We start from the raw sequence: 21,017 nt of genomic DNA, 5'->3' as shown, positions 1-21,017 counted from the left end.
TGTTAGGGAGTGTTCTAATTTCATTCTTTTACGTATAGCTGTCCAGTTTTCCCAGCACCACTTATTGAAGAGGCTGTCTTTTCTCCATTGTACATTCTTGGCCTCCTTTATCAAAAATAAGGTGACCATATGTGTGTGGTTTATCTCTGGGCTTTCTGTCCTGTTCCATTGATCTATATTTCTTTTTTTGTGCCAGTACCATACTGTCCTTATTACTGCAGCTTTGTAGTATAGTCTGAAGTCTGGCAGCCTGATTCGTCCAACTCCGTTTTTCTTTCTCAAGATTGCTTTGGCTATTCGGGGTCTTTTGTGTTTCCATACAAATTGTGAATTTTTTTGTTCTAGTTCTGTGAAAAATGCCAGTGGTAGTTTGATAGGGATTGCATTGAATCTGTAGATTGCTTTGGGCAGTAGAGTCATTTTCACAAAGTTGATTCTTCCAATCCAAGAATATGGTATATCTCTCCATCTATTTCTATCATCTTTAATTTCATTCCTCAGTGTATTATAGTTTTCTGCATCCAGTTCTTTTTTCTCCTTAGGTAGGTTTATTCCTAGGTATTTTATTCTTTTTGTTACTGTGGTAAATGGGAGTGTTTCCTTAATATCTCTTTGAGATTTTTCATCATTAGTGTATAGGAATGCAAGAGATTTCTGTGCATTAATTTTGTATCCTGCTACTTTACCAAATTCATTGATTAGCTCTAGTAGTTTTCTGGTAGCCTCTTTAGGATTTTCTATGTATAGTATCATGTCATCTGCAAACAGTGACAGCTTTACTTCTTCTTTTCCCATTTGGATTCCTTTTATTTCTTTTTCTTCACTGATTGCTGTGGCTAAAACTTCCAAAACTATGTTAAATAATAGTGGTGAGAGTGGGCAACCTTGTCTTGTTCCTGGTCTAAGTGGAAATGGTATCAGTTTTTCACCATTGAGAATGATGTTGGCTGTGGGTTTGTCATATATGGCCTTTTATTATGTTGATGTAAGTTACCTCTCTGCCTACTTTCTGGAGGGCCTTTATCGTAAATGGATGTTGAATTTTGTCGAAAGCTTTTACTGCAGCTATTGAGATGATCATACGGTTTTTCTCCTCCAATTTGTTAATTTGGTGTATCACATTGATTGATTTGCATATATTGAAGAATCCTTGCATTCCTGGGATAAACCCCACTTGATCATGTTGTATGATCCTTTTAGTGTGCTGTTGGATTCTGTTTGCTAGTATTTTGTTGAGGATTTTTGCATCTATGTTCGTCAGTGATATTGGCCTGTCGTTTTCTTTTTTTGTTACATCTTTGTCTGGTATTGGTATTAGGGTGATGGCCTCGTAGAATGAGTTTGGGAGTGTTCCTCCCTTTGCTGTATTTTGGAAGAGTTTGAGAAGGATAGGTGTTAGTTCTTCCCTAAATGTGTGATAGAATTCACCTGTGAAGCCATCCGTCCTGGGCTTTTGTTTGTTGGAAGATTTTTAATCACAGTTTCAATTTCAGTGCTTGTGATTGTTTAGATTTTCTATATCTTCCTGGTTCAGTCTTGGAAGGTTGTGCTTTTCTAAGAATTTGTCCATTTCTTCCAGGTTGTCTATTTTATTGGCATAGAGTTGCTTGTAGTAATCTCTCATGATCCTTTGTATTTCTGCAGTGTCAGTTGTTACTTCTCCTTTTTCATTTCTAATTCTATTGATTTGAGTCTTCTCCCTTTTCTTCTTGATGAGTCTGGCTAATGGTTTATCAATTTTGTTTTTCTTCTCAAAGAACCAGCTTTTAGTTTTATTGGCCTTTGCTATTGTTTCCTTTATTTCTTTTTCATTGATTTCTGATCTGACCTTTATGATTTCTTTCCTTCTGCTAACTTTTGGGGTTTTTTTGTTGTTCTTTCTCTGATTGCTTTAGGTGTAAGGTTAGGTTGTTTATTTGAGATGTTTCTTGTTTCTTGAGGTAGGATTGTATTGCTATAAACTTTGCTCTTAGAACTGCTTTTGCTGCATCCCATCAGTTTTGGGTCGTCATGTTTTCATTGTCATTTGTTTCTAGGTATTTTTTGATTTCCTCTTTGATTTCTTCAGTGATTTCTTGGTTACTTAGTAGTGTATTGTTTACTGTCCATGTGTTTGTGTTTTTTTCCTGTAATTGATATCTAGTCTCATAGTGTTGTGTTTGGATAAGATACTTGATACGATTTCAATTTTCTTAAATTTACCAAGGCTTGATTTGTGACCCAAGATATGGTCTATCCTGGAGAATGTTCTGTGCGCACTTGAGAAGAAAGTGTATTCTGTTGTTTTGGGATGGAATGTCCTATAAATATCAATTAAGTCCATCTTGTTTAAAATATCATTTAAAGCTTATGTTTCCTTATTTATTTTCATTTTGGATGATCTGTTCATTGGTAAAAGTGGGGTGTTAATGTCCCCTATGATTGTGTTACTGTCAATTTCCCCTTTTATGGCTGTTAGCATTTGCCTTATGTATTGAGGTGCTCCTATGTTGGAGGCATAAATATTTACAGTTGTTATATCTTCTTCTTGGATCGATCCCTTGATCATTATGTAGAGTCCTTCTTTGTCTCTTGGAATAGTCTTTATTTTAAAGTCTATTTTGTCTGATATGAGAATTGCTACTCCAGCTTTCTTTTGATTTCCATTTGCATGGAATATCTTCTTCCATGCACTCACTTTCAGTGTGTATGTGTCCCTGGGTCTGAAGTGGGTCTCTTGTAGACAGCATATATACAGGTCTTGTTTTTGTATCCCTTCAGCCAGTCTGTGTGTGTCTTTTGGTGGGAGCATTTAATCCATTTACATTTAAGGTAGTTATCGATATGTATGTTCGTATTACCATTTTCTTAATTGTTTTGGTTTTGTTATTGTAGGTCTTTCTCTTCTATTGTGTTTCCTGCCTAGAGAAGTTCATTTAGCATTTGTTGTAAAGCTGGGTTGGTGATGCTGAATTCTCTTAGCTTTTGCTTGTCTGCAAAGGTTTTAATTTCTCCATCGAATCTGAATGAGATCCTTGCTGGGTAGAGTAATCTTGGTTGTAAGTTTTTCCTTTTCTCCACTTTAAATATGTCCTTCCACTCCCTTATGGCTTGCAGAATTTCTGCGGAAAGATCAGCTGTTAACCTTATGGGGATTCCCTTGTATGTTATTTTTCCCTTGCTGCTTTTAGTATTTTTTCTTTATATTTAATTTTTGATAGTTTGATTAATATGTGTCTTGGCATGTTTCTCCTTGGATTTATCCTGTATGGAACTCTCTGTGCTTCCTGTGCTTGATTGACTATTTCCTTTCCCATATTAGGGAAGTTTTCAACTATAATCTCTTCAAATATTTTCTCAGTCCCTTTATTTTTCTCTTCTACTTCTGGGACCCCTATAATTCAAATGTTGGTGCATTTATTGTTGTCCCAGAGGTCTCTGAGACTGTTCTCAATACTTTTCATTCTTTATTCTGCTCTGCAGTAGTTGTTTCCACTATTTTATCTTCCAGGTCACTTATCTATTCTTCTGCCTCAGTTATTCTGCTGTTGATTCCTTCTAGAGAATTTTAAATTTCATTTATTGTGTTGTTCATCATTGTTTGCTCTTTAGTTCTTCTATGTCCTTGTTAAACGTTTCTTGTATTTTCTCCATTCTGTTTCCAAGATTTTGGATCATCTTTACTATCATTACTCTGAATTCTTTTTCAGGTAGACTGCCTATATCCTCTTCATTCGTTTTGTCTGATAGGTTTTTACCTTGCTCCTTCATCAGCTGTGTGTTTCTGTGTCTTCTCATTTTGCTTAACTTACTGTGTTTGGGGTCTCCTTTTTGCAGGCTACAGGTTCATAGTTCCCATTGTTTTTAGTGGCTGCCCCCAGTGGCTAAGGTTGGTTCAGTGGGTTGTGTAGGCTTCCTGGTGGAGGGGACTAGTGCGTGTGTTCTGGTGGATGAGGCTGGATCTTGTCTTTCTGGTGGGCAGGACTGTGTCTGGTGGTGTGTTTTGGGGTGTCTTTGACCTTATTATAATTTTAGGCAACCTCTCTGCTGATGGGTGGGGTTGTGTTTCTGTCTTGCTAGCTGTTTGGCATAGGGTGTCCAGCACTGTAGCTTGCTAATCATTAAGTGGAGCTGGTCTTAGCGTTGAGATGGAGATCTCTGGGAGAGCTGTCTCCATTTGAATTTACGTGGAGCCGGGAGGTCTCTGGTGGTCCAGTGTCCTGAACTGCGCTATCTCACCTTAGAGGCTCAGGCCTGACACCCGGCCAGAGCACCAAGACCCTGTCAGCCACGTGGCTCAGAAGAAAAGGGAGAAAAAAAAAGAAAGAAAGAAAAAATAATAAAATTATTAAAATAAAAAAATATGATTAAAAATTAAAAAAATACAAGAGTAATTTTTAAAAAAAAGAAAGAAAGAAGAGAGCAACCAAACCAAAAAACAAATCCACCAATGATATCAAGCACTAAAAACTATACTAAAAAATAAAAACAGAAACAAAAAAATAACAGGCAGACAGAACCCTAGGACAAATGGTAAAAGCAAAGCTATACAAACAAAATCACACAAAGAAGCATACACATACACACTCACAAAAAGAGAAAAGGAAACAATATCTATCTATCTATATATATATAAAAAAAGAGAGCAACCAAATCAATTAAAAAAACCTACCAGTGATAATAAGCCCTAAATACTAAATTAAGATAAACATAAAATCAGAACCAAATTAGCTGCAGAAAGTAAACCCAAGTCTACAGTTGCTCCCAAATTCCACCACCTCAAGTTTGGGATGATTTGTTGTCTATCCAGGTATTCCACAGATGCAGGGTACTTGAAGTTGATTGTGGAGATTTAATCTGCTGCTCCCGAGGCTGCTGGGAGAAATTTTCCTTTCTCTTCTTTGTTTGCACAGCTCCTGGGGTTCAGCTTTGGATTTGGCCTTGTCTCTGCCTGTAGGTTGCCTGAGGGTGTCTATTCCCCCACCCTGACAGGATGGGGTTGAAATAGCAGCTGATTAGGGGGCTCTGGCTCACTCAGGCCACGGGGAGGGAGCGGTACGGAATGCGGGGTGAGCCTGTGGCAGCAGAGGCAGGCGTGATGTTACAACAGCCTGAGGCGCACAGTGTGTTCTCCTGGAGAAGTTATCGCTGGATCTTGGGGACCCTGGCAGTGGCGGGCTGCACAGGCTCCCGGGAGGGGAGGTGTGGTTAGTGACCTGTGCTTGCCCTCAGGCTTCTTGGTGGCTACAGCAGCAGCCTTAGCGTTTCATGCTCGTCTCTCGTGTCCACGCCAATAGCCGTGGCTTGCATCCGTCTCTGGAGCTCATTTAGGTGGTGCTCTGAATCCCCTCTCCTCACGCACCCCGAAACAATGGTCTCTTGCCTCTTAGGCAGGTCCAGACTTTTTCCTGGACTCCCTCCTGGCTAGCTGTGGCACACTAGCCCCCTTCATGCTGTGTTCACACAGCCAACCCCAGTCCTCTCCCTGGGATCTGACCTCTGAAGCAGGAGCCTCAACTCCCAGCCCCCAACCTGTCCCCGCTGGTGAGCAGACCAGCCTCTCAGGCTGGTGAGTGCTGGTTGGCACCGATCCTCTGTGCGGGAATCTCTCTGCTTTGCCCTCTGCACCTCTGTTATTGCACTCCTCTGTGACTCTGACGCTTCCCCCCCCACGCACTCCCCGTCTCTGCCAGTGAAGGAGCTTCCTAGTGTGTGGAAACTTTTCCTCCTTCACAGCTCCCTCCCCTAGATGCAGGTCCCGTCCCTATTCTTTTTGTTGTTGTTGTTTTGTTGTTTTGCGTTACGCGGGCCTCTTACTGTTGTGGCCTCTCCCATTGTGGAGCACATGCTCTGGACGCGCAGGCTCAGCGGCCGTGGCTCACGGGCCTAGCCTCTCCGCAGCATGTGGAATCTTCCCGGACCGGGGCACGAACCCGTGTCCCCTGCATCGGCAGGCGGACTCTCAACCACTGCGCCACCAGGGAAGCCCCCGTCCCTATTCTTTTGTCTCTGTTTTTTTCTTTTCTCTTTTTCCCTACCCAGGTACGTGGGGAGTTTCTTGCCTTTGGGGAATTCTGAGGTCTTTTGCCAGCGTTCAGTAGGTGTTCTGTAGGAGCTGTTCCACATGTAGATGTATTTCTGATGTGTTTGTAGGGAGGAGGGTGATCTCCACGTCTTACTCTTCCGCCATCTCGAAGGTCCCTCTCTATTTATTTATTTATTTTGGCTGTGCTGGGTCTTTGTTGCTGCGTGCAGGTGTTTTCTTCTTGTGGCAAGCGGGCTACTCTTCGTTGCAGTGTACAGGCTTCTCATTGCAGTGGCTTCTCTTTTTGCAGAGCACGCACTCTAAGTGCGCGGGCTTCAGTAGTTGTGGCACACAGCCTCAGTAGTTGTGGCTCTTGGGCTCTAGAGCATAGGCTCAGTAGTTGTGGCGCATGGGCTTAGTTTCTCCACAGCATGTGGGATCTTCCCGGACTAGGGCTCAAACCCTTATCCCCTGCTTTGGCAGGTGGATTCTTAACCACTTCACCACCAGGGAAGTCCTGCTATTATGTCTTTAGAATCTACCTTGATGCAGGGCACTCTGTAGATAATCAGTAATTGCTAAATGAATGAAAAGTAAGATTCTTAAAATTTTTTTGTGCTGAGAGTTTAAGTGGAAATAAGCCATTTTCATTGTGTGATGTTTAGACCTTTAGAATTTTAGGATCTTATTGCTGGAAAAGCCCTTCAAGATCTCTCCAGCTTCTGTAGAAATGTCTTTGGAGCCATCACTGGAAGAGGGGATTGGGCAACAGCAACAGAAGGCCTAAGAGAGTGGAGGTGGCTCATCCCGTTTTCCTCACTCCCTTCCAAATACCCCTTAATGGGCAATTCAGCTTTTAAAATGAGAAAAACAAAAACAAAAAACAACAAGAACAAAAAACAAACCAACAGTTGGAAAACCATCTATTCAATTCATTGTTATATTTTACATATGGGGACATTGTGGTCCAGAGAAGTTCAGTGAAATACGTTTGTTAATGGCAGTGTTGGAACTGTTGTCTAGACCATTTCCAAAAGACAAATGTGATTTTTATATAGTGGTTACTTTAAATTCAGCTGGAAAGCAAATCTTTTTGAACTGTAATTTCTGATATTTCTGTTGCTTCCCATCTCTCATCTTGAAGGTTAATGGCTGCTGGCCCGTGTTTTAAAGTATGATGTATGAGTTTATATATGTCATTTATGTCTCAAGCTAGTCAATAATTGTTGGTTTGAGTCACTTAAAAATTTTTTTTGTTGTCATGTAGCTTTTCATTTGCATTATTTCATTAATGATTTTGAAAAGAGCAGTCAGAATGGTATTACTTGCTGCCTTGAACAAATATATAACCTTTATTTCAGAACACTTTATTAATCTAGGTGCTGCATATTTAGGGAGCTAGTGCTTAAAGCAAACAAAGAAATAAAATAAAAACTAAAAATTGCTTTTCTATGCTAAATGAAATAGAATAATTGAAACATTTAATCATAGGCTATTGAGATTGCTTTGAAGATTATGCTTATATGTAGCCACTATAGTTTTATATAGAAACCAGTTTTTTTTTTTTAAATCAAACTTAATGGCATCCTCTTCTTGAATCATAGATGCAATTCATTTCTTTGGTATGTTGATGGTAATTTTTTTTTTTTTTTTGAGCAGAGAAAGGTTTATTGCAGGGCTAAGCAAAGAGAACAGGTGGCTTGTGCTGTAAAAAACCCCAAATACCCCCATGGTTTTCAGGGAGAAGTTTTTATAGGCAAAATTTGGGCTGAGGGCTGCAGGGTGTGTGACTTTCTTCTGGTTGGTTGGTGGTGAGGAAACAGGGTGGTGCCCCAGGAATCTTATGCTCAGCCTGAAGTCACCATCCTCCACCTGGGTGGGGTCCCCAGTTCCTGGGTGTATGGCTATTGTCTCCATTCCCTTCACGTCCCAGGGACCCTTCTTTTGCTCCATAAAGGTGACCAGGTCTGGCTTAGAGACAGGACCCAAGGAGACCAGGTTTTTATAGTTCTCTAACATCGCATCCCTGTATAATTCCCATTGAGTGCTGTCCAGAAATTCCCACTTATCCTGAGAAAATTCTATGACTACATCCTGGAATGTCAACAGTCCCTGAGAAGCTGCCATTTCCTCCTCTTCTTCGTCTTGTCTGGGTCATTTTCTCATCGATATTACGTTGAGGAATCACATCAGCATCTTGAGGATATGCCTTTGCTCCTAACATACCCACAGGCAGAAGGATCTTGAAATGCTGAAAAGGTCAACTTTTCCTGTCCTTGTCTCAGAAGATATTCAGGAAAAATCATCTCCTATAGGGAGACCAAACTATGAATTCATTCTTTCCTGTTTCTAGGTGTTCTCACCTCATATAGATGTCAGGAAATTCTGCTAACACGGGGTATGTGGGCTGTACTGACTTTCCCCTTCCAAACCCATGTAACAGGAAACCATGTTGCCTCTCCTTGTAATTTATTATTTTTAAGATTTTTCCCCCTCCCTACATGATATTTGTTTCCTCTAAGTTGAGTTTTCTACTGTTCAGTCTGTAGCTTTTATGTTAGTGCATTCTTTGGATGTCTGATAATTCTGGCTGCTTGTGGTGAAGAGCTCTCCATGCCTTGGTGGATCTTTGTAGATTCTGAGCTTTAACATGGTGTGATTTGGGCCGGCAGGTTTGTTGAGAAGCCCTTATGTTAGTCTCTTTAGAACTTCCTTTTTGGTTTTGTCAGATTCCTCAGAGAAGTATTTTCAAATATTGCCTAGAAGGTAATGGTCTGGCTGCCATTATTTTGTAAACTGAATGGAGTCAGAGCCTAAGTGCTCTGAGTCAAAATGCATATGATGACTTTCTTTTTTTCCTCTGTCATTTTTCTCACATTCTACTGGCTCACATTAAGCCTGGTGATGGGGTGGAAATATGTAATGTACCAGCAGTGAGGCACCTCATGTCATATGGCAATGAGCAGGGATGTCCTCCTCTTTTAAGGAAGTGATCCAACAGTTGGTAACAACAATACAGTCTGCCATAGAGAGTGTTCCAAATGCAAGAATAATGGGACTCAAGCAGTTTGGTCTTGGCCATACCTCCTTCTATTGTTTTAGATCAATACCATAGCTTAAGAAAACTTCAGAGACAAAGATTTCTAAGAAGGAATTTGCATAAAGAGGGTGAAATCTCAGTGGCTCTCAAAGGACACCTGGACTTTCTAGGCATACGATGATTTTAATCGCCTATCCTCCTACCCTTAACTGTGCTTGCGTTTTACCTTCTCCAGAGATGAATTCTCTAGCCAGAATTCTGTTCGGGTGGGGGAGAAGCAGTTTTCATCCAATCCTCATTTTAGCCTCCTATCTCCCCAACTCCAGTTATTGAAGAACCAGATGTTTCCAGTTTCTGAGCCTTTTGAGGATTCTGCAGTGTAATTGGGGTTGATTCTCAGCTGTCCGCATTGCCTTCCTGTGATTTGGCTTTCTTAGGTTTACTAGAGTCAACATGTATCCATTTGCTTTCCAATTGACAAAAGTTTGCATTTTTTTTTTTTTTGGATTTTCTTCATCCTGGTGCTTTTCATCCTTTAAGAAATACCATTACTATATTTTTATTGGAGTTTTGAGTGAAAGTAAAATTAAATATTTATGTTCATTCTGTCATTTTAACTTCAAGTGCTGAATATATAACTCACTTGCATTCTCTGGATTACTGGGTGAGGTTGAGCCTTTTAAAAAAACTTATTAATTTCCCTTTATGATTCTTGGTATGAGATTGGTGTATGGATTATTCTTCGATGATTTTTCTGTTAGATTGCCTAAAGTTTATCAGTTCTAAACTTTTACTTTTATATTTGGATTTTTAATCCACCTGGAGTTGATTTTTATATGTAGAGTGAAGTAGTGATTTATTTTTTTTTTTTTCCCCTACAGAAAACCAGCTCCAGGACTATTTATTGAACAATCCATTCTTTTCTCACTGATTTGTAATGCTAATTCTGTCATGTACAATTGATCCTCATTACTTGCAAATTCTATTTTGCAAATTTGGCTACTTGGTAAAATTTGTGTTTATGCCCGAAATCAATACTCAGAGCAATTCCTTGGTTAGTCACAGATCTCGGTGGATATGCAGAGGACACCTAGGTTGAAGTGGAACAAAGCAAAACTCTGCCCTCTTGTTTCAGCTCATACTGTAAACGTGTCCTTTTCATGGTCAATTTAGTGCTATGTTTTTGCATTTTTGTCCTTTGGTGATTTTGTTGTTTAAAATGGTCCCCAAGAGTAGTGCCACAGTGCTGTTTAGTGTTCCGGAGAGCAGGAAGGCTTTGATGTGCCTTACAGAGAAAATTTGTTGTCAGATAAGCTTTGTTCAGGCTGTTATAGTGCTGTTAGCTGTGAGTTCAATGGTAATGAATCAATAATATGATACATCCAGAAAAAGGTAGAGGAAGTTATGATCTGTACCTAAGGCTATTCCAAAAAGTGCTGAAGTAACATATATAGTGTGTGATGAAGCTATGGAATCACTATTTAAATTACATTTTAATCTTGAGTCTATCATCTAATTTTAGTATTGTTTTATTTTTACAGTTTAAAACAGAGTGGAAAATTCCCTGGAAATCCCTGGCCTCCCTATAAGAAAAGGACGCCACTCCATCCCAGCTATAAAGGTCTCATGAGACTTTTGCACTGTAAAACTTTACACATTGTGCTATTCACTCTGCTTTACAAGGTACAGTAGTAATTCAAATAGAAAGACTCAGATTAGAATTTATTACCATAATTTGTAAATAAAAGTGCTAAAGGATAATATTTACATAAAAATATTTATAAAGTAAAATGTATTTATATGTTTAAGATGTGTGAGGATATGTCATAATCACATATATATGAATTGTATTCTTTATGTAATTTCAAATCTAAGTTGAAAATAACAGCTATACCACTTTTTGGGGGAAACTATTCATATTATCAGTTTCAGATAGGAATTTTTTTATGGTTTCTGTGCCACAAGAAGTGAAATATTGTGTGAGTACAGGAAGAATGAAATGAACAGTAGGGACCAAACAACCACCAGAATCCACTAAAATGACAAAACTAACATGGCAGCCATAGGAGCCAGTGACCCTGTGTTTAGGCTTGTTCTCTTGGCTTTCTTCCTCTGATCAGGAATGTGACATGGAGGGATTTGAATGGGCTCCTAAGTGACACCATTAAGGATTTTCTTTCGTTAAATACCTTAGAAACTCAAAAGGTGATGCTTTTACTTTTTTGTTACCTAGAATTTGTTTTATCTTTGGGTCTTCTCACACAGAATGGACTTACTTATTTGGCTAACATTAGTTGTGTACTCAAAAATTGTATACATAATGTCATGGAGTATGTGTATATATATATAACAGGCATATTTATGTTCTAACCTGGATAAGAAATGAAAGACAAACTATACTCATGTTATATAGGTAAAATAACTATAGACATTTATAAAGTAACTAGACACGATAAACATTATACAGTTAGATATAAAAAAACTATTGTTTCTTCTTTCTAATTAGAATTTGAAAAATTAAAAATCAAATTAAAAAAGTAAGCCTATTTGTTAGGCAAATTTACAATGACTACATATGCATTATTTAAATTAAATTTAGTTAAGTAGACACTTTAGTTTTTTCTTGTTTGCTGTGTAAACAAATATAACTTTTAGATTTCTGTACCCCCTATTCTTTTTAACTCTACCCCATGACCAGTTTTTTGTTTTACTTGTAAAAATTACTCCTGTTAAAATTTTAGACATGCGCCTCAAAAAAACATCTTGAATGGTTTATTTTCATTAATTTCTAAGAGAATTATTCAGTAAAATGATTTAAAATGTTCTTTTTTCATTAAAAAAAGTAGAATATTTTTTCTTACTAAAAAGATATTTGTGGTTTTGATTTTTTACAAATAGATTTTTTTTTGAATGGCTACTTAGTGCCAGATTTTGTTTCAAATACTTTATACACTTATATACATTACTTTGTTTAATTCTAGGAAACTTCCTTATGAGTGAAAGTTCTGTTGTTGTTCTCATTTTTCAGATATGATTTTTAAGTTTTAGAGATTAAATAACTAGTTCAGATAGTGAAGCTAAGTACATATATTGGGTTGGGCAAAAAGTTTCTTTGGGTTTTTCCGTAACATCTTACAGATAATAAATGTCAGTAATTCTTGATTTAAAAATTAAAGAAGCCTACTGCAAATGATTTGTGTCCTTTCAAGTTAAATTTTTTCAACCTTTTTATTTGCTTACTGTAAAAATAATATTTCATCAAAAATAGAAAGGCAATATTGTTATAAGATTATTATGAACAAATTTTTTAAAATCTCAACTTTGTAATAGTTTTCATGACTTTTATGATAATAGAAGAACCTTTAATTGACATTGCATTGGCAGGTCAACTTTCTAAAAATCAGTGTCAGTAAACCATTTCATCTCCTGCCATGTTTAATATTAAAAAACTTTAATATAGAACATGTTGATAAAAATCCCCAGAAACCATTTTTATTTTTTTTTTGTAGTACCTAATAAAGTTTTTTCTTTTCTTAGCCCTTAAGTTACTCATTTGAAGCTGTAAGATGTAATGCCATAGGATTTCAAGCCAAAATTTATTTGATTTTAGCTAGTAATGCTCTATTTATTAAGAGGAGGCAGAGTAGTAATGATAGGCAGTCCTTGGGAGTTTGAAACTGTTCTAGTATTGCTTGTGCTAGCTGAGTGTGTGGCTGAGCCTTGGTTTCCTCCCTGTAAAGTACTGGATTAGAAAACATGACCTTTGTTGCCTCCCAGCCTTCAGTCCCCTCTTACTGTTCTTGCTCCTCCCACTATCCATACCACCTATCTACTATTTATTGAACACCAATTGCTAGATACTGTATGAAGCAAGTTACAGATAGTGATCATGTAATCCTTGCAATAATTCTGGACTACTATTCCAGTTTTAAAGATGAGAAAACTTAAGGCCAGATGTTGCTCAAGGTCAAATAGCTAAGTATATACAGAATTTGTATTAAAAAACAGGTTTTTAAAAGATTTTGAAAGTCTGTTCTCCTCACCACTGTGCCACACAAAATATGAATGGAAAAGCCTTCTCAGTAGTCAGAATAAGCATTAGAAAGTCAGTGAACTGAAAGTCTTTATTTTTTAGTCACAATAGATTAGCTCCTAAGTGACTAAGTCCTTTCCAAGCTCCCTCTGCCGTTTGGGCAGTTTCTGCTAGGCTCAGCCTAGACTGGCCTCTTTTTTTGTTCTCTGTAGTCTCATCTGCAGCTGACAATGCCACTCCCCGCAGAAGCTCTTCCTCTTACCCCTTCCATAGTTTGACCAGATGGCTTTTTTTTTTTAAATAATGAAGACAACATGATAGTTGCCAGGCTGTTTTTTTCTTATGGTATTTTATGTGTCTTCTGGTTAATAGTTTGTTGCATCATATTGAATGAGTGATTGGTGTAGGTTAGCCCCAAAGTCCTGCATAAAATGTGTAAGGCTTGCATTGTGTATTCCGTGTATAAGGTCAGATTTATCAGTATTTCCTCAGAGAAGCCTCTCTCCTAACCACTTGCATTTCTTTTTCCTTTCTCACTCATATAAACCACACATTGCATACACATTTACACAACAACACAAAACACTCAGGTTCAGAGCTTTAATTTTAGAGACAGATTTTAAGAATATTAATGTTCCATAAACAATTATTTTGCTCCCAGTTACATGCCAGGTGCTATGCCAAACACATTTGCATGAATTATCCTATTTAACAAACTTATTTATCTGATATCTTTGTCATCAGGAGAAGAGTGTCAGCAACTTAGAATGTAAAATAGTCTTGTTAAATTACTTTATTAGATACTAGTATTTTTATAATAATGGTTTTAGTGGATTATTTAATGTCTTAACCTTTAGGAAATCAGTGAACTAATATCTCTGGATATTGCCTAAAATACTGTGTGATCTTGAGAAGGAACCTGTTTTACGGGTTTTATTTTTGTCTTTTCACCAAGGTATGGCTTTATTCATGTATCTGATTATGAATTTTCTATATATATGTATATATATGTACATATGCATACATACACGTATATATGTGTATATGTATTTTATGTTACTTTCATCTATAGCATTAAAATATTTTTTGATATTTAAGTGAAATATGTTTTGTGGAAAAAAAGTAATTACAGGGCATCTTTTCCCTTTTTAAAGATTTTGATGGATCATCAAAATCTGTCAGAACATGTACTCTGCATGGTTTTATATCTGATTGAATTAGGACTTGAAAATTCAGCTGAAGAGGAATCAGATGAAGAGGTAAGTAGTTTCTTGTATTTTTAAATGTTGAAGTTATGACATGCCTTAATAAAAGGTTGTATGTCATCTTGAAAGGTATTTATGGATTCATCATACTCAGATGAAAATCTTCCTAAGAACTATTGGAAAAGGCCCTTTTTAATTTTCACGTACATATGTTCTTTGAGAGGTTTCACTAATACATTAAACTCCATTTGTAGAATTATTGAATTTGAAATTCATAATTCATAATATGTAGATGTAAGAAACATGGTTAGTGCACTTTTGGTGTTATGCTAATAGCATTGATTACTGGTAAATAATTGTTATGTTAGGAATTCAGTCTAGAAATTCTAATAATTTGATTAGGGATTAATTTTGAATAGCAAATTGTTTCTGTAAAGGTTTTAAGTTAATGGAGTAAGTATTGTTTTAAGGGAGAATGTTTACTTAAGAATACAAGTTGTTAATCTGTTTCAGGATTTTATAAGTATCACTTCCATAAAAGTAATTGTCACTACAAATTGATTTTATAATTAATTGATATTTTCCTCATCCCCTCCCTCCAAAAAGACAGAATACAACACAACATAATAACAGCAAAAAAAAACAAACAAGAAAAAACCAGACAAGTAAAAAGACTAGTCTGTACTTTATATTCTAAGTTGAGTCAACATATATTCTTTCATAATAGATATTAAAAGGTCATTACGATTCCTCTAAGACTAAGTCAGACTTTTGGTTGATTTTTCAGACTTTCTTCTACAGTTAGTCCAAATTAGCATTATTTGACTGTATTATGAGTTATTCCTAATGGTTGATGAATAATATTCTGTACTAAGTATTTCCAAATTGAAAAGTGTATTTTTTTCTGGAGAAGTTTAGCTGACTTCCATTGGACTTACCTATATTAGTACGGAGAAATTTGTTCTAAAATTTTGTGTTTGTATTTGGTTTTATTAGCACTTTGTGATTTGTGAATGAGACTATAAGGGATTCAGGAATATGACAGGCAATAGACTATTATTTGGGCTTGTTACATTTCCATTGTACCTTAGACCAGATTGGCAAGGTTTGATATTCATTATGTTTATGTTTTAGGCATCAGCAGGTGGACCAGAACGTTGTCATGACAGTTGGTTTCCTGGTAGTAACTTAGTATCAAATATGCGACACTTTATAAATTATGTTAGAGTGAGAGTTCCAGAGACTGCTCCAGAAGTGAAGAGAGACTCACCTGCAAGTACCAGCTCTGATAGCTTGGGTTCCTTACAAGTAAGTGTAAAAGAGAGAACAAAAAAAAAGAAAGACTTTGTTATGTTGGGTTGTGTCATTTAGATCATCCTATCATATCCAAAAGAAAAATAAATGTGGTTGTAGATAATTTTAAATTGTCTTTTAATTCCTCTGATATATCTAAGCAACTTTTGCCTCACCCATCTTTTTCCTTTAATCTGCCAGAGTTCACGTCGGCCTAAAGTTCTTCAAAGAGAGGTAGAAGTATATAATATTTGCATTAACTAGCAATATGGCTTTAACTGGAAATGGGGACAAATGCTGAAGTATTTGTGTGTATATGTGTGTGTTTAATTAATATGATTAGATTAAAAAATGTTCAATGTGTGTGTGTTTTTTAAACGCAGTAATTTCGGCTTAATTTTAAAGAAAATTCATATTATTGAACTTAAAAAATAATACTGCATATTTAATAGTGGGTTTTTCTTAGTAGTGTTAGTATTTTGGGCCAATTATAAGCGGCACATTTCAGTCTGTTTACATTTAGCATTGTTACTAACATCTTAAAAGTGAATGTTCCCTAAATCAAAATAAATTTAATCTTTAGTTGCTGGTGGCATGCCCATTCACAACTTTTTTTTTTTCTCCTATGGCAGTTAATTAACTTTGATAAAATAAGCCCACAAAAATCTTAAACTCCATATATTGTGTATTTGGACGCATTTTGAAAATCAGCTCTCTCATTGCATGTAGCTTAATTAATTTATAGAAAGCAGAAATGAAAAATCTTGATATGACAGGGCAAGTAACTAAATTTAAATACCTCTAATTCCTACAATATAGATTTTTGCAAGTAAAGAACATTGACTCAGACATTTCTTGAAGAGTCCATTTATAGGAACTTTCTTTGTCTTTGACAATATGTTTTTGCTGTGAACACCATAAAGAATTTTGATTAAAATATTGGAATCTATAAGCAGCAGCCTTTGCTTCTAATGCTGATACAGAGTACGTTGAAAAACAGCTTGGATGTTAAAAAAAAAAATAATGTATGTTATAATTTAGCTCATAAAAAGCTCAACTGATTGAAGTATCCTTTCTATGCTTGCTTAAAAAAAATTAATGAAATCCATTAAACTAGCTTGTATCTTAATTAAAAGATGATTTCTAAGAGCCCTAGTGCAGTTTGACTGCTTTAGCAGAAAAGGCTAGTTTGAAGATAAATTATTGAGAGAAATAGTTTTAAAAAATCTGTTCAAATAACAAATAGTAGTGATATTTAAATATGAAAGAGATTAGTTTGATTTTTCATCTTTATATTTCACTTTAGTAACTTAAAGCATTTGTGTTAGAATTAATTTTCAAACTTTTGAAGTTCCTTAAAAATGAAATTAATTAGCAGTTCAGATTCATTAATTTGGTAAAAAATTAATTTATAATTTTCTTAAGTGGAAGATATCATGGTCTTCTAGAAGTTGGTAAAGAGTATAGTATTCTTGATGAATGTTGGATAGAATAGCTTTTATTCTTTTAATCTGATGAAGGACTTTGTTTATGATTCCTCTTTAATATGGCTGTAGAAACTACTCAAGCTTTGTCTATTTTCCCTGGTAGGTAGGCCCAGGAGGTTGTAAAACAGGTGTTACTGTGGCTAATCGCCTTTCTCCTCGATCGTTTCCAGGTTGAGGGGGACTAAGTATATTTGAGAGAAGTGAAGAGACAGATTTACTTAAAGAGCAAATCTATTAAATAAATAAATCTTTGGATGAAACTTTGAACATTCCCTTTTGAAAATGTAGTACTAATATGGTTTTAAACTTGACACTTGAATAACTTCTCTTGATTTTTCTTTTTCTTTCTCTTTTGAATGGTAGAATTCTGGTACAGCGCAAGTTTTCAGCTTAGTAGCAGAGCGTAGAAAGAAGTTTCAGGAGATCATCAATCGCAATAGCAGTGAAGCAAATCAGGTGGTTCGTCCTAAAACTTCAAATAAATGGTCTGCACCTGGTTCAGCTCCACAGTTAACTACAGCCATTTTGGAAATTAAAGAAAGCATATTGTCTTTGTTAATTAAACTTCACCACAAACTCTCAGGAAAACAAAACTCCTACTATCCTCCCTGGCTTGATGACATAGAAATTTTAATCCAACCAGATATACCTAAGTATAGTCATGGAGATGGTATAACTGCAGTAGAAAGAATTTTACTAAAAGCTGCATTGCAAAGCAGAATGAACAAACGCATCATTGAAGAGATATGTAGAAAAGTGACCCCTCCTGTACCACCCAAAAAGATCACTGCTGCAGAGAAGAAAACACTGGACAAAGAAGAAAGGTAATTTTTATTTTTAATGCTTTAAACTAATGTATGGTACAGTTGAAGATTTTGTTACCACCCCCCATCCCCACTTTTGGCCATCTGAGGCTAATCACCTGGATGTTTATCAGCTATAATCATAGCTGATTAGTTTGTAAGGTAAATGGAATCAAAGATAGTCAGTGCTTGTGCATTTAGCATGCTTGAGTTATCATTTACATTTAGAATACATATGGTGACAGCCATATGTATTCTAAATGTTAATGTACATGTATGTATTTAAAGGTGAGCTGTAGAGTGCGTAGCTCATTGTTTTGATTAAGGAAACATACTGAAACTTATAAGTTTATTATAAGTTTACAAAGGAGTAGTATAGGAGACCAAACACATATTCTATCAGTGCTATTATTATTAAACATTTTTGGAGGTCTCATACGTCTTTGAGCATCTACGGCACATTTTTGTTTGTTTCCATTTCTTCCTTGATGACAAATTTTTGTCCTTTGAGGATGGGTTTAATTTTTAAAACCTTTTTATTTTGAAGAAATCTCAAACTTACAGAAATGTTTCAAGGATAATACAAAGAACTTCCTGGATCATTTCAGAGTAAGTTGCTTTACCCTGGAATACTTTAGTGTGTGTTTTTTAGGAATAAGGTCGTTTTCTTACCTAATCAGAATACACCTTTCAAAATAAGGGAATCAACATTTTATTTAGTACGATAAAATCCTTAGATCCCAAGTTTTGACAGTTGTCCCAGTAATGTGTCTCAGAGCAAAAAGATCCAGTCCAGAATCACTCATTGCATTTTGTTGTCATGTCTCTTTGGTCTCCTTCAGCATGGAATAGTTTCCTCAGTTCTTCCTTTATTTTCTTGACCTTGGCACTTTTGAAGATTATAGAGCAATAGACACTGTAGAATGTCCCTCAACTTGGGCTTGTCTCCTTTCCTATTATGTTTGGATTCCGATGATGCACCTTTGAGAGGAATATCAAGGAAGTGTTGCTGGGGAGTTGCCTGGTGGCCTAGTGGTTAGTATTCCGGGCTTTCACTGCCATGACCCGGGTTCAATCCATGGTTGGGGAACTAAGATCCTGCAAGTTGCGGTGGCCTGGCCAAAAAAAAAAAAAGGAAGTGTTGCTGTTTTCTTTTGACTGCATCCTATCAGGTGTCACATGATTTTAATTTGTTTAATTACTGGTGATTAACTTTGATCACTTGATTATGAGGGTGTCTGTTAGACTTCTTCACTGTCAAGTTACCCTTAGTAACTTTCCTCTCTTTTTTTTTTTCCCCCTTTGTAATTAATATGTGATTTGTGGGGAGATACTTTGAGATGTTGCAATATCCTGTTCTCCATCAACTTTCAGTTTATTCATTTATTTACTTATATCAGTTTGGAGTTATGGATTCCTATTTTATTTTATGGGTTATAATTTCATGCTCATTAATCATTTTGATGCTCAAATTGTTCTAGATTTGACCAGTGGGAGTCCCTTCAAGCTGGTTTCTGTGTTCTTTGGATTTCTCCCCACCATTCTTTGAGCATTTTCAATTATTTTCTGGGCCAAGAAGATAGCCCAGGTTCATCTTGTGTTTGGTATTAGCCATTTCTCCAAAGAGTTCCTTTTAGTAAAGAATCTTATTTAGAAACTACAGTCCATGTGCTCATTCTAATGAGCTCATTCACAGACCCTCTTAGTGGGCAAAAATGTGTGTGTATGGGAGGCGGATAAAGGGAGGGGAGAGAGAGTTATTAAAAACTATGACTGTGAGTTCAACCTGATAATCCCAATTCTAATCCAGCACCATAGGATTTATTATTCTTTTCCTTCTTTTCATAATTGTAACTCTCTCCTCCCATAGTGAGAAACCTGGCCCCTATAATCCTTAATATGTATTAATTTTTGATTACTTCCCTTGTATGTAACCAATTTCTTGTAACTTTCCCCCACACGAATGCCTTCCTGTGCCAGGCCGTTGGGTCTTGACACCCTGTCCTAGGCCACTGTGCCACCTTCCACGTTCAGGAAGGAAAGAGAATGCAGGAGTGGTTTTTTTTTTTTTTTTTGCTGTACGCCGGCCTCTCACTGTTGTGGCCTCTCCCGTTGCGGAGCACAGGCTCCGGACGCGCAGGCCCAGCGGCCACGGCTCACGGACCCAGCTGCTTCGCGGCATGTGGGATCTTCCTGGACCGGGTCACGAACCTGCGTCCCCTGCATTGGCAGGCGGACTCTCAACCACTGCACCACCAGGGAAGCCCAGGAGTGGTTTTTAATTTTTTGAAATGGCTAATGTCATTGGGAGTCCACTTTGATGAGTAGGGTGAGTGATCAACCTGGATAATAATATATTGGCTTAAAATATAAAATATAATATAAAAAATAAGAGTTATATTTATAAAATAGGTAATACAGTGAGTTTTCTTAAGTGGGCCCTAACTTACATTTAAAATAAATGTTAGAAAAGGAGTGTTAAAAATCTCTTGAACTTTATTGGCAAAAATATGTAACTTTTTATGGTAAGCTGGACCACAGTACTTGATTTTATAGATGTTTGTGATTATCTCCACTAAATGGGTCAGAGTGGATGTGTGAATAATCTAAAAATTACCATCAGCATTCCATTCTTCTAAATTCTATATCCTTGAATCATTTCAGATTAATAGCAGAATTCTTTTATGTTTCCCATAGAAATTACTACATAGAGTCTCAGTTTAATAAAATTCTTTTGTAGTATATAGATATAATAAATGGTCACTAAAAGAAACTGCTGTAGTATACTCCATCCATTATGGGTTTTTTTTTCATCCATTATGTTTTTAATGTCCTTTGTATCATGGGCTATGATAAATCCCTTTTTGAGTTTAGTTCAAGTAAAAAGTTTGTCTCTCCCAATGAGTTAATGTATAACTTACCTTTTAACCTTTTTCTTCTTCCTCTCCCTCCTCTCTTGTTTTGAATTACTATATGAACCTTACCTTGCTGGGGGTAGAATTTTATGCTTATTAGTATTTCTAGCATCTTTAAATGTAGGGAAGCCTATCTCCTGTCTTTATTAGTTTACTTTTATTTTCTTATACTTATGTTATAGTCATTTTTTTTCTTTTTCAACTAGCCTCAAATTAAAATGCTCTTTGGAAGTAGAT

At 36.4% G+C, this 21,017-nt stretch overlaps 2 protein-coding genes across 4 annotated transcripts in view; one reads left to right on the top strand and one right to left on the bottom strand.

The window, feature by feature from the left end:
- The window catches only part of UBR3 (ubiquitin protein ligase E3 component n-recognin 3), a 175,784-nt gene that overhangs the window by 56,736 nt on the left and 98,031 nt on the right, over positions 1-21,017 (top strand). For all 3 annotated transcript variants that reach the window (XM_024765716.1, XM_024765717.1, XM_024765715.1), the window contains exons 19-22: positions 10,586-10,727; positions 14,232-14,336; positions 15,417-15,590; positions 17,426-17,886. In XM_024765716.1, coding sequence (XP_024621484.1) covers positions 10,586-10,727; positions 14,232-14,336; positions 15,417-15,590; positions 17,426-17,886 — 882 coding nt within the window. The remainder of the gene's footprint in view (positions 1-10,585; positions 10,728-14,231; positions 14,337-15,416; positions 15,591-17,425; positions 17,887-21,017) is intronic.
- Positions 6,709-8,131, bottom strand: LOC112413680 (putative protein ZNF720). The gene is made up of 2 exons (XM_024765714.1): positions 7,867-8,131; positions 6,709-6,857 (listed from the first exon to the last, which is right to left on the bottom strand). The coding sequence occupies exons 1-2, from the start codon at positions 8,129-8,131 to the stop codon at positions 6,709-6,711; spliced, it is 414 nt and encodes a 137-aa protein (XP_024621482.1).

Source organism: Neophocaena asiaeorientalis, unplaced genomic scaffold (genome assembly GCF_003031525.2).
Source record: "Neophocaena asiaeorientalis asiaeorientalis breed wild unplaced genomic scaffold, Neophocaena_asiaeorientalis_V1.1 scaffold721, whole genome shotgun sequence".
Lineage (NCBI taxonomy): Eukaryota > Metazoa > Chordata > Mammalia > Artiodactyla > Phocoenidae > Neophocaena > Neophocaena asiaeorientalis.
Note: the sequence above shows the minus strand (reverse complement) of the source record. Positions and strands in the feature narration are given on the sequence as shown.

What these genes read in the sequence shown, in the direction of transcription:
- LOC112413680 (XM_024765714.1), bottom strand. Translation starts at nt 8,131, where the DNA reads ATGGCAGCTTCTCAGGGACTGTTGACATTCCAGGATGTAGTCATAGAA. An exon ending in CCCCACCCAGGTGGAGGATG is followed by an intron (nt 6,858 to 7,866) that starts GTGACTTCAGGC and finishes TCATTTTAAAAG; the next exon opens with CTGAATTGCCCATTAAGGGG.